General features: G+C 35.8%; 1 protein-coding gene across 5 annotated transcripts in view; it reads right to left on the reverse strand.

Moving 5' to 3' along the window:
* Positions 1-14,534, reverse strand: part of patj.L (PATJ, crumbs cell polarity complex component L homeolog) — a 132,950-nt gene that overhangs the window by 82,140 nt on the left and 36,276 nt on the right. For all 5 annotated transcript variants that reach the window (XM_041590399.1, XM_041590401.1, XM_041590400.1 and 2 more), the window contains exons 15-18: positions 12,821-12,955; positions 11,961-12,122; positions 10,944-11,012; positions 7,237-7,365 (exon numbers count right to left, since the gene is read on the reverse strand). In XM_041590399.1, the coding sequence (XP_041446333.1) occupies positions 7,237-7,365; positions 10,944-11,012; positions 11,961-12,122; positions 12,821-12,955 (495 nt within the window). The remainder of the gene's footprint in view (positions 1-7,236; positions 7,366-10,943; positions 11,013-11,960; positions 12,123-12,820; positions 12,956-14,534) is intronic.

Below are 14,534 nucleotides of genomic sequence, written 5' to 3' on the forward strand. Positions count from 1 at the left end.
GTGCGACTTTGTGCTGACTATAGCACAGCATCTTTGGATTATCAATGAGTCCTACAAAATCTGAAATGAATGCCCCAACTAATGTCCCCATTCATTATTTTTCTTTTGATTATATTTATTTTTTCCATCATTATTTCCTGAAATACACAGCAAATGCATTGCAGGATATTTAATTCTTTTAATGTACATTCTCCAGTGACTATGATACCAGAAGCGGGATAGTTAATATAACACTGAAAAATACTGTACTGCTGTGCCTTTTTGAAACTTACAAAGACGTGCCTTGGAGTAGACTGAATTGATCCATTAGGTTGATGGAGAACTTAAGAGACTTTGCTGACTCAGGAGAACTTCAAAATATTCTCAGAGCTAAGATATATGTGTATTGGCCAAGAGAGGGCAGTAAAGATCAATAATTCCAAACAAATGCAGTTACAGCAGCAGTCATTTTTGTGATGTGCGCAGCACAATCTGCTGAAGGACACGGATTCTTAAAGAACATACACTGCTGAACTTTTCCAACACAGCGCATTGTAAAAAAAACTTATTTAACAGTTTCAATATAGACAATTTTATACGTTATTTACATTGTAAACGTTTGCAGTCAGGTAAGTTATACTTATTGCCTATATAGGCCTTATAAGGATTGTTTTGATAATCCTTTATAGAAATAAGCAGTGATTTGCATCATTCACTTGAGTCCCTACCCCAGTGGAGCTTACATTCTAAGGTCACATCACACACATTTCTAATATGAATAAAATTTTCTGTGTTTAACAGACAGGAAACTAACGTGATTCAACATTGTCAGTGATTCAACATTGTCAGTGAGAGAAACAAATGCAATTCATTCGCTTAACAGAATTCTGAAGGATCCTGGGAAATCAGGCTAGTCGGTTGACAATACTTTGTAGCAGTATAACCATTTGCTATGGAACTCCCAGATTGTGGAGACTAAAAACGAAAGTCTCTTTGTACATATAAGGAGACTCTTAAAAGGGAACAATTTCAAAAATGAAAATGTAATTAGGTTTAGCATACTGAAATAAGAAACTTTCTAAATACAATCAACTAAATATTCTGTACCGTTTCTGAAATCAACTTTATCTTCACTATTCCTCTCTCAGCATCTGTTTTTCCTCATTCTGTCTTCATTCAGGAGTTGGGTGTCAGATGAATGATTCAATATATCCTATAGTGGGGCTCCTTTTGCATAGAAGATGTATTAGAGCTCACTCTATTAAATTCATCAGAAATGCTGTCTCTCTACATGCAGATTTTGTGCAAAATGCAGTTATTTTGTTAGATTTTGTTTGTGCTGGAATCAGTTATTTGAGGCTAGGAAAGGGATCCCCACCCCCCATAAGATATATTGGATCATTCATCTGACACCCAACTCCTGAATGAAGACAGAATGAAGAAAAACAGATGCTGAGAGAGCAAGTCAATACTGTATAAACTTCATTATTTCAGAAACAATGCAGAATTTTGATTGATTGTATTTAGAAAGTTTCTTACTTCAGTATGAGGAAGCTTATATTAAATTGCCATTTCAGCGAAAGTTCCCCTTTAAATGAAATTAGAACCTTAAATGCAATGGTATAAATAATGTTAGATAAACATGTTCTCAAAACTGGAATCGCAGAATCATAGATGGAATTCTACATTACACATCCCAGTTATGTGTCTAGTTACCATATGGTATTTCTTAAATCACTCTTCTGTCTCCTCCCTAATCCCAACCTGACAGGTACTTAGGGTGTTCATGGGCCAATGACACCAGTTTGGTGATTTATTGTAAACATACCATAAACCCGACTCCATCCCTTCTAAATCTGTACTTGTTTTAAGATCAAGCAACCCTTTTTAATCTCTGTCTTAATGAATGTGCACAATTCATATAAAATATTGCCTTTTTACACACATGAAAAAAAAAAAACACTTATTGAACTGATCTATAAATACAGTGCATTCTTACATATACCTTAGTATAACGTTGGGTGACTGACAGGTATGAAAGGCCTGGTATTTACCAGTTCGGGAACAGCCATTGATCTTCTAGCCATTGGTGTAAGTATTTGACAGATGCACTTGTACAGGGAAGATGTCTGCAATACTCTTAACTGCCAAGCACATGTATAAGTATGTGTGCGCTACATCCACAATTTTCCCATACATAATGTGCCATGCAAATAACCATGACTGATATGGAATATGATTTTAGTAACGAACAGATTGGAAAGTGTCTTTCTATATTTTTTAACACTTAGGGGGTTATTTATCAAAGGTCGAATTTTATAGTTTTTTTATACCTCCAATGAACTCACAACTCGAATTGTTTCATATTTAAGGAAAAAACTTGAATTGGCGAGTTTGGGGTTAAAAGCCCGAAAACTCAAATTGATCGAGTTTTCAGTAGGAAAAAACTTGAATCACTTGAATTGATTGAGTTTTTAGGGAAAGCCCTCCAAAAAAATCCAAACATCATGAAGGCTACTAACATTTTCAAAAAGAGAACTTTGCCAATGATTTCTACATGACCTCGACAGGTTTTACTATGTTTTATTTTCAGATTCAAGCAATTTCCAGGGTCAGGGTATAATAAATCTGGAAAAATTCAAGTTATTTTTTAACCCGAAAAATTGATTTATGAACATCAAAAAAAGGTACAGTTTTACACCATATAGGTATTTCAAAACAACATGTAGATGGTACAGTACCTCCCCAAAGATTTCTCCTCATAGCTAGCAATCAACTAGGTTTTACTAAACCCCACAGAGACATGGAAGCCAAAATATAAAATTAAAAGGTCTGCTTGATAAATATGACATTATCCAACTTCATTATGCAGCTTGGACAATAAACCAAGCCTTGAATTGTTGTTATCATCCCACTGGATCAATTTTGAATGAACAACTACATAGGTTCAACTTGTTGAAACATTTTCTCTACTGAAATTTGCATTACTGAACAGCTGGCCAAGATCTTTAAGAATTACATTTTTTTTTTAACATTGGTAGATTAATAACATGAATGGAATGCAAAGCATTTAGAGCAGATAGAAACTGTAAGTCAAATAAACAGATTGCTATTATAATCTTTCATGGAATGTGGATAGGTCCAAAGAGCGGGCAGGTGGAGGAGTTGAATTTGAAAGATTTGTTTAGTTTGGAATTTTTTCTAAAGGCTATTAGAAAGAATATATACTGACCTGCAGCCTGAAATGAAAGCAGTGCATTCATGTAGCAAAAGAGAAGAGGCACAAACAAGACCTTCATGTCAGAAGATCATGTTTTATTTTTCTGGAGCTACAACCTCAGACTATTGCTTCAAAAACTGTATCAAACATATTGTCTAACTGTCAGGACAAATTCCATAAACATTTGGCAATTATGAAAACAACTCTTAAAATTACATCTCAAAAGGAACATTTTAAGATATACCGTATATACTCGAGTATAAGCCGATCCGAGTATAAGCCGAGGTACCTAATTTTACCTACGAAAACTGGGAAAACTTATTGACTCTAGTATAAGCCTAGACACAACTACAGCCCTGTCTCCCAGCAGCGCACCTTCCGCCAAAGAGACTCCCCCAGCGATCAACCGGACTTCTTTGCAAAGTTGATGGTGACAGAGAATTGTGCAGAGAGTGCTGTGTGATATTGCCATCACTGTTAATCTTTCGTATAACCAACAGAGGGTGCTGTGTGATATTGCCATCACTGTTAATCCTTTATACAACCAACAGAGGGCGCTGTGTGAAATTGCAGTCACTGTTATTCTTTGATACAACCAACAGATGGCGCTGTGTGATATTGCAGTTACTGTTATTCTTTGATATAACCAACAGATGGCGCTGTGTGATATTGCAGTTACTGTTATTCTTTGATATAACCAACAGATGGCGCTGTGTGATATTGCAGTTACTGTTATTCTTTGATATAACCAACAGATGGCGCTGTGTGATATTGCAGTTACGGTTATTCTTTGATATAACCAACAGATGGCGCTGTGTGATATTGCAGTTACTGTTATTCTTTCATATAACCAACAGAGGGTGCACTGTTATTCTTTCATAAAACCAACAGAGGGCATTGTGGGATATTGCAGTCTCTCCCCAAGTGAACTGTTGGTATAGGAATGATTAAAAGTGACTGCAATCTCGGCAACTTGGGTTGGATACCGCAGACCCGAGTATAAGCCGAGGTAGACTTTTTCAGCACATTTTGGATGCTGAAAAACCGAGTATATACGGTAATCGAAAAAATATGGTTTCTGCTTTGTAATAAAGCTGTTTGTGATGCTTAACTCGGAATCTCCTGTAAATTACCATGCACCTGAAAAACAGCTTGCACACTACATGGGGCATTGTAAGTGACCCCTATTATCTATTATTGATATAGTGCTGACATGTTATACAGTGCTTTACAGACATTATCATTCACAACAGTCTCTACCCTAGCAGATCTTATGATTAAAAGTTCCCCCTCATATGCACATGGTCAATTTCATCAGGAGCCCACTTAACCTACTGCTATGTTTCTGAAGTGGAAGGGAATGAGTGTTATAATCGGTAATCCTAGCAGAAAGGGGGTGAACATACAAATGCCATGCATGCAGGCAGTGTGGATTATTTATCAACACTTGTCAAATTTGCCCATGAGCAGTAACTCATGGCAAACAATCAAATTGTTGTATTCATTATTTTACCTGCAGTCTGCTGATGAAAGGCAGTCACTGATTGGTTGCTATGGGTTTTTGAATTAATTGTTTTACCTGCAGCTGGCTGAGATGGGTTGCTGCCCATGGGCAAATCTGCCCAATGTTGACAAATGAGTGTCCTTGTTACAAGACATAGATGCTACTGTCTTTACACCTGCTTGCCCAACATCTCATTCCTAAGATTATTATTAAGAATAGAGTAATTATTTTCCTGCTAAACAACTTATAGTTAGTGGGATTTGCTTCCATTCAATCAAATAAGTATTATTGAGGTTGGGCATTGATGTTAGTGGTCAGGTCTGGCTCAGAGTCACCAATCCAATCGATCCAAAATGTGTTCAGATGGGTTGAGGAAGAGTCTTTGTGCTGAACAGTTTCCACTCCTATTTCAGCAAACCCGTTCAGTAAAAACCTCAATTTGTGCATAGGGCATTATTGTGCTAAAATAAGCAAATGTGTTACCACTTAGCAGGAAGCACAGAATTGTCAAGACTGACATTGACACTGTAACAATGTTTGCTTTCAATGGAACCAAGGTATCTAGGCCAAATCATGGAGAACAGCTCCAGGCATGCTTTTTAACCATTTCTATAAAGCACAATATGTTTAAATATTTTCAGACTAATACAGGTTTTCCACCAGCTAGCAAGGAAATTTCAAATAAAGTGTCAAGAGGTCCTTTCACACAAAAGGAGTACAATTATACTAAACCCACACACACACAGCCAATCACAAAAAAGATCTATAAAACAAAGTCTTGCAAACAAGTGTGCAACATTTCAAACTAATGATAATGTTAGAACATAGTCATTGTAAGACTGAAAACTTTTGTTATTACACACTATCATTGCTTTGCAGTGATGCATAATTACACGTATACTTGCAAAGTTCACAAACTAATTTGACTGTGATCAGCAAATCAGACAATTCCCCAAGATGAATTATCACAGGCAGGGTCCATTTGTCGCCTCAGGCTTTACAGCCTGCATGAATGGCAATCAAGTTTATAGTCAATAACTTTGAAATGGAATGTCATGCTTTAAAAAGTCTTTGGCAGCAAATATATCACATTTCTTTTCAAGTCATGACCAAAAAAAAAGCCAAAAAACAAAGACATTTTATTCCTGTTTTTTTTCCTCAAATACACACATATTATAATAATAAAACTTTTTTTTTCTCTGTCTTCAAAATAATAAAATACAAAAAGCTAACAGAAAAAATCATGAGAGTGATATTCCTGTGGGTGGTTGAGGCCCATACTTATCATTTTAGACTTAAGTCTAAACTACATATAATCAATTTTGGCTTGTGAAATAAAGGGAAAATACACCTGTATCATGCTACAAGTACATCTTATTTTAACTCTTGTTAAAAACTTGTTCCATGCTCTTTTTCTTCCCTTTTTGAAACTTTAGAATGTTAGTGCACTGCACCGTTATTTTAATGTAGGTGTAGTTCATGTATTCTTTGCATAAAGAAACAGAGGGTACTACTTTTCATACAAAATATTTACCTTTCAACATACTGGGAAAGATTAATGTGAGCCGGCTTAGCTGAATAATTACTTTCATATATATGCGTGGTGGTAGCCATTATTGATAAAGATAACATCACCAACAACAGAAACAAAAATAAAGCTAAGGACCATTGCAGAGTTAAACTTAGCATCTCTTATATAAAAGTACTGAGCTTTCCGCGAGGAAATCCCTTCAAACTGCCAATTTGGCTTTATCTATATTAATGGCAGGAAAATTTGAGAATCCCTGGTAGAAACAGGCTGTTGCTACATGCTACTACAATTGGCGGTTTCCAAGACATTTTATCTATTTTAAACTATGGTGCCACAGGGAAGATTCTAAATGAAGAAATTAGTTACCCACCCGTAGGAAACGTGTTCTGGGATTTGATGGTCCAGAAAGTATGCACCCTGAATGACTCCTACCCTTTTGCTATGCTATTTCTATGCAGCACCTGTGCATAAATACAACCTACATAGTAGATGTGACAACATGTGTGTGGTTTCAATAAGCCTTAATATGTATACCAGACCTAACAACACACATAGCAGAGAAGGATCTCTGGAGAAATCTATTTAAAAGCACTGTCCTCTAAAAGCAAGAAACATACAGTGCCTTGAGGCTTTTCTTTATGAAACCTAAAGTTATAAAGTAATATTTTTCTGTGAGCAAAACCATCTGAAAATAAAAAGTTTGCTAAAACAATATACAGAGCTTTATAAACAGAGAGAGATTGGAGTCAGGAAGACCGGAAAGTAGGACACTGCAATAGTCTAAGGATATGAAGTTGCTTGTTAAAGCCACATGGCCATGTGGTTAACATCTGGAATGGGCCAGTACAAAGTCTGAATATTTGTAATGTATACATTTATTAGAATTTACCTTAGAATCATAAAATGTTAATTTTACTACTCTACGGTAATTATATTTCAGACCAAGTGTACACAAGGCAAAAGTGAAAAACTTTAACAAATTGTATTTTTACAGGCATTTACCTGGTAGTCCAATATGCTGAATCCTAGCCCCCTACTGTCCTTCTCCAGCTCTACAACTTTTACTTCTGATGACCACATTGCCAACTCTCCATCATCCTCCTCAGTTACCAGGTCCCCTAATGGTAGTACCTGCAACACAGATAAAAATGTTGAACAGAAAAATGCAGCAAGTACACTACGCTCCGTTGCGCAAAATACTATGCAGTTCAATGATATAGGTGTTGCTTACAAGAAAGTATATATTATTGAAGATGTTTGATAGGATCAAAAGGTATTGTATCCAGCAGGGTTCTCACAAGGCTATCATAAGTACATTTGGACAACAAACCTAATCATATTTAAAATGAGCTTATATAACCAAAATACATTTAACACACATAGACAGCATGGTCGTTTCTGGTTCACAACCATAACAGTTAACTTGTGTATGGCTATTTAAAGGGGTTATTCACTTTTTTTCCAGTTCAGTTGGTTTCAGATAGTTCAGCAGAAATAAAGACTTTTTTCAATTATTTTCTATTTGTGATATGTTTTTCTAATATTTTAGTGTAAAGTTTAATTTTTCACCTTCTTGTGTCTTTCTAAAGCAGCTCTGGGAGGAGGGGGGGGTCGCAGACTATGTAAATTGTTCTAAATTGTTACATTTAGTTGATCCATTTCTTATCTTTGGCCCTGCTGAGCAGAAGCCCTGAGTTTCATTAAAGGTGAACTCCATCTTCCAAAACAAACCAGCTGTTTAACAGTTCTTCTCTTTCTGCATCATTTGAAATTCTGGCAGGGAAGGAGGAACTAAAACACTTTATAAATGTTAACAACTGCTCCACAGCTTACGGACAGCATGCAGGAACTACATAACCCAAAATGCATTGGACTGTGATTGAAATCATGTGTGCAGGGAATTGTGGGGTTTGGAGGATGCAGGCTGAGTACAGCCAGCTGTTGATACAAAGCAACAGTCATCAGTCAAGTCAGCAAAGTAGTCAGAGAGATCAGCAGAAGATCAGGGGGCTAGGCTTAGGGAACTGTCAGAAAAAATTAAAAATCATGAAAAGTCTGCATATTTTTTAAATGATGTATATTGCAAAGTTGCTTGAAATTGTGTTTACTTTTCAAAAAGCTTAAAGGGATCCTGTCATCAGAAAACATGTTTTTTTTTTAAAAACGCATCAGTTAATAGTGCTACTCCAGCAGACTTCTGCACTGAAATCCATTTCTCAAAAGAGCAAACAGATTTTTTTTATATTCAATTTTGAAATCTGACATGGGACATTTTATCAATTTCCCAGCTGCCCCCAGTCATGTGACTTGTGCCTGCACTTTAGGAGAGAAATGCTTTCTGGCAGGCTGCTGTTTTTCCTTCTCAATGTAACTGAATGTGTCTCAGTGGGACATGGATTTTTACATTGAGTGCTGTTCTTAGATCTACCAGGCAGCTGTTATCTTGTGTTAGGGAGCTCCTATCTGGTTACCTTCCCATTGTTCTTTTGTTTGGCTGCTGGGGGGAAAGGGAGGGGGTGATATCACTCGAACTTGCAGCACAGCAGTAAAGAGTGATTGAAGTTTATCAGAGCACAAGTCACATGACTTGGGGAGCTAGGAAATTGCCAATATGTCTAGCCCCATGTCAGATTTCAAAATTGAACATAAAAAAATCTTTTTGCTCTTTTGAGAAATGGAGTTCAGTGCAGAATTCTGCTGGAGCAGCACTATTAACAGATTCATTTTGAAAAAAAAAATGTTTTTCCCATGACAGTATCCCTTTAAGTTATTTTTTTTTGTGGAGTTCCACTTTATATGCAGCTTTTATAATTAATACATTAGTTGCTAACACTCCACAGATCCTGCTGAGAAATGTACCAACTAAATGTAGCAAATTGTAACAGTTCACAATCTGAACCTGAATGGCTGAGCTGCCATACTGAAACACAGACTGGAACATTAAACTCTAAACATCAACTTGAAAACAAATGAAACATGTAAAGCGATTATAAAAAGTCTATTTCTGGTGAACAATCTGAAACAACTGAACTGAAAAAAAGTAGAAGGTGAACAACTCCGTTAAGAAGATTTCAGACAGAAATGAGTAGAGATAGGTGAATTTTAGGTAAAGTAATACAAATGAATAGGTATAAAGTAATACTTATACAAAAGTATGAAAAAATATTTAATTATTTGGATGTCCCAGTAGGCACTACAATTATTAGAAAGTCAACACTACATCAAACTACCCAGATGCTGCCTAGAAAAGGTTGCACCTCAAAAATCTGAGCAAAAACAATAACTTTAAAAGAGCTAAAGAATTAAGATACCTAGAGTAAAGGAGCCTAAACCAAACAAACATGTCTGTTCAAGATGGTGGTATAAAAAAGTAATTACTCAAAAAGTACCATGTAAGAGCATTTCAAATGTGACCCAGTAGGGATGTGGAAAAAGGATATATTATTGTGACACATTCAGAAGGTTTAAACATAATCGTTGACAATTGCTAGCACTGGAGGCCACTTTTCTCCAGAATTCAACTTTTAATTTATACAAGAAGTGTTATTTCTGTGAGAAATCCACCACCACTCCTATGGTACAGCTGATGCCCCCAAAACAAAGCGCACAAAACGCTCAGAGTGGTCCTTCTACAGTAATTTAATTTAGAAGATATTGGTTTGTACATTTTCTGCTATATATACTTTCTGCACCTCTGTATGAAATAACGCTGAATATCTCAGTATCTTCCAAAATCGGTATAAATAGAATATTCTGTAATTCTAAGCATTTCATGCTAACCTAAAATGTGGAATGGAATATTTATGTATTGGCTAAAGAAGTATCCATAGTAACATAGTGTAAGGTTGAAAAAAAAAGACACAATCTCCATCAAGTTCACCCTTTTATGTCTATACATAACCTGCCTAACTGCTAGTTGATCCAGAGGAAGGTAAAAAAAAAAACCCTGTTTGAAGCCTCTTAGGAGGTATAAAATCAAAGCACAGTTTACATGCTACTGAATAATTAACATTGATATGTATAGTATTTTATATATTGTACTGTATATTTCAAAGACAAAGGAGAACATGAGCATTTTAGGAGCTGTGCCCCCTGCCCCTGTACCTCTTTGGCATTTGAGCAGGACTAGGGGGCTACATTGGTAGGGCAGAGAGCAAAATTGCAATTACGCTCTCTGCAATGGAAGAGTCAAATTTACACATTTAAAAAGTAAAGTTAACGTCTTGTTGAAGCTGCGGGGAAAGATTGCATTGGGTTTATTTATTTTTTTAACTACCAGAATTTTAAGACTAGCATCTATGTGTCACATGGTCACTACAGAAGTAGGTTAGAAAATTCTCTCAGAGAAGAAGGAAGTTTATACACTGATGCAGTCCTTGCTCGACAGGACTCCGTAGGCCCCTGTTTAAGATCAGATTGATGGCAGATCCGCTCACTAAACAAGCAGATCTGCCCAGTTATGGCAGCTTTAGAGTTCAGGATTATAAGAACAGCATTTAAGTATTAGTGCCCCTTTAAAACAAACAAACCTTTAAAACAAAAAAAGCTTATTAGTTGACAAATTGGTTTCCATCTTTATAATTGTGCAACCACATTTTAGAAGCTTATTTAAGAATTTCACTTAATGAACATTTCAAAATCACTTATTAAGTAAAGCTGGAATAGAGAAATCAATAATTTCTTCTGTAAAAAAAAAATAAATAATTTACATATTCACTGTTGCTTCTCTCTTGCGACTGGACAGTTTGGTCTTCATCTTTTGAAATAGAAATTTCGTTCTAAACAGGAATTTAAAAAAAACTGTCAAGAAGCAAAATACAGCTGTATCATTAAACACATGGCAGTCTAAACAGATTATTTAATTGACATTTTTGCAAAACAATTAAATTACACCAAATGTCATAAAAAGGGACCTTCAATTTCCCATTTCCAATGTTTCAAGCCATATTTATATTTTTTACTAAAAACATTTTATGGCTGTCCTTACTTTCCCCAGTTTACTTGGGTTCATTCAGCCATAGCCAGAAGGCAGACTGAGCCCCCAGTCTAAAAACTGTTGAGAGTTTCTCTTGTAATGTTGAGAACCATTGCCTTTAAACAATCTAGGGGGCAGATTTATTATGTGGTGTAAAAAAGGGCAGGATAATTCAGCACACATTACCAGGCGTCACCACGTAAATAGTGTACATTTTTTATGCAATTTTTTCTTACAGTGACTTACGCCAGACCTAATTTAGAAAGGTCTAAAGCAATAATGGCTGCAAATCTGGCGTTCGCATAGAGTAAAATAAAACACACCTTGATAAATTCACCATTTATTTTACACAGCTTTTTACAGTAAGTTCAACTCTGTTGACTTCAAAAACACTCCAAAACACCCAATTACAAATTGTATATAATCAGCAGCATGAGTTGCTGGTTAGCTCTTGAAGGCAGAGAGCTTCACCCTGGTGTCTTTCAAGATGCCTGGCACTAAAATGTATTTACTATGTATATATGCAGATAAAATACAAGTTTTTGTGTCTGTGTGTTTATAATTTCTTATTCCTAATTATTACTGAGGGCAAAAACAGACTTCTCTGTGATTGAACAAAAGGAGTGCATTCCTAGTGTATCAAGAACTGTATGTTTGTCATGTTTAGATCAGAACTTAAAACAAATAAGAAAAAAACTAATATGAATAGGCGGAAAGGGGTTAATAAGGACATAAGTTATTAATATATTACCTTATTATCTTCAGTATTCAAAGTACTAGGTTCATCTACAAATGTCTCATTTTCATCATCAATCAAACGGCGACAACAAGCCAGTGTGAAAGGAGGAGGCACTTCTTTTAAAAATGAAACTGCTTCTCGGCGGGATTTTCCATAAAGTTGCACTCCGTTTACCTACAGATCACCCAAAGTAATGGAGATGAGAATTTTTAGACTGGATCAAGAAAAAAACATAATTCCTTTACAAAAATTCATTAAGAGCATTATGTTTTGCTTTTTTTAACCAAATTAAAAGAAAAAAAAAAACCACTAACGCCAATACGCAAGAAAACACAAGGTACAAACATATCAAGTCTATGCAGAAAAAAAATAGTAACGCAACAGAACATTATGATACTTATTTTGCAAAAGAGTCCAATTACAAATTGGAGGGAAAACAAGTGTAACTTACTGGTTACGTTAAACTTACATTAGATATTTTTTTTTTTTTTTAATTATTCAGATTTAATTAACCTTTCAGTTAACTTTTAGTATGTTATAAAATAGCCAAATCTAAACTTTCAACTGGTATTATTTATTTTTTGTAGTGTTTTAATTATGTGCCCTTCTTTCTTGACTCGTTCCAGCTTTTAAATGGTTGGGGGGGGACCCCAACTAAAAAAAAAAAAATGCTCTGTAAAGCTCCAAAATGTATGGTTATTGCTGGGTAATTTGGGCCCTAGCAGCCAGATTGCTGAAATAGCAACATGGAGGGCTGCTAAATAACTGAAAAAGCACAAATAATACAAATGAACACAAATTGCAAACTGTCTCAGAATATCGCTCTCTACATCAAAACTAAAAGTTAACTTATACCCCTTTAAGAAAATTACCTCTAACAGTTCATCTTCAGGCTGTAAAATTCCAAGTTTGGCAACTGGTCCTTCTGGGGCAATGGATGATATGTAATGGTGGCCATCAAAGGAATCGAGTTCCACTCCTAATCTCATGGTATGAATAGGAAGAAGCTGTTGAAAATGTGAAAAACAATTATAAAATAAAATAAAGTATGATGTATAATTTGGTTTTGTTGACATAAGCTACATAAAGTTACCATACTTTAGGTGTTTTCTCATTTATGTATTTAAGTTACACCTATGATATGTTAATTGTGTGGAAGGTTATTGGTAACAAGTGACCATAATAATTTAGATACTACAGTACAATGACAATGGATGTATAAAACAAAAATGTTTGGATGCCAAGTTATTCAAAAAGAATAATGGACTGGCATAAAAGTAATTTAGAAAACCAACTAAACATTAGCTGCAACTAACATCCATCTGCCCAACACTAAAAGGAACAATTTTCTCAGCACTATGGTCAATATCATTTTTTGATAGACATAGGTATATGAAATTGGAGCACCGAGAGTAGGGCTCATTTGCAAATGCAAGCGCCGCATGCAGGTTCAAAAAGTCCACAATAGATGGTTTTTTTTTTTGCAATTTGCACACGGTGTTTGCCCACAGTCGTTCGACTATTCAACCATTTAATAGTTGAATTACTGTCTCTTTAAAAAAAAAAACTTCGACCCCCTACTTCGCCACCTAAAACCTACCGAGGTGCCATGTTAGCTTATGGGGAAGGACCCCATAGGCTTTCTATCAATTTTTAGGTCGAAGAAAAATCATTCGATCGATCTTCGAAGTCGAAGGATTTACATTCGCCAGTCGAATATCGAGGGTTAATTAACCCTCGATATTCGACCCTATGTAAATCTGCCCCTTAGAGTAGTTCTACTACTATCTAGTAATTCTACTACCTAATTTTAAACGCTAAATCCATTCAGGTATATGGGGTTCAAGTCAAGATACTTATGGGTTAAAGGTCAATTACTGAGAGTGCACCGACAATTTTGGAATAAATGCATCTCCCCTTGTGGTTTGGTTGGCTAATATTAATTTAAATTGTCTGATTTTCATTATAGAGGATCATTTTTTTTTTTTAAAGGTAAGTTTTATTTCTCATTTTTAAACACATACAACAATCATACGTACAACAATAAGTACACTCGCAGACTAGACTGTACAATTTAGGCAGGAAGAAAATATGGCACATGCTATCACCAGGCATAACACAATACAGTTATTGAGCAGTTGAGATGGACACTATCAAACTCAGGGGAACTATACATCTGACGGTTAGGTTGGGACCCTCGAGGATACGAAGGATAGCAAACCATGCGGGGTGTCACAGTAGGAGATGGACTCGGCTATGACCTACTATAGAGGGGTCGGGGCAATGTCATTCCACAAGCCCCAAATTTTATCGAATTTTGTTGGTGTTCCCCTAATTTCGTAGGTGAGCTTATATAGGGGTACTGCTTTGTTAATCAGTCGTATCCACGCATTGAGAGAGGGTGAGAGGTTACCCATCCAGTGAAGGGCTACAGTTTTTTTTGCATAAAAGAGTAGGATACGGAAAGAGATTCGAGTATATTTAGCTGGGACTATCTCTTCTAGAACCCCCAAAAGGCAAACTGCAGGTGAAATTATTCTTGGGAAGTCAAGATTATCTGATAGATAGTTTACAACTTGTGTCCAA

Source organism: Xenopus laevis, chromosome 4L (genome assembly GCF_017654675.1).
Source record: "Xenopus laevis strain J_2021 chromosome 4L, Xenopus_laevis_v10.1, whole genome shotgun sequence".
Classification (NCBI taxonomy): Eukaryota; Metazoa; Chordata; class Amphibia; order Anura; family Pipidae; genus Xenopus; species Xenopus laevis.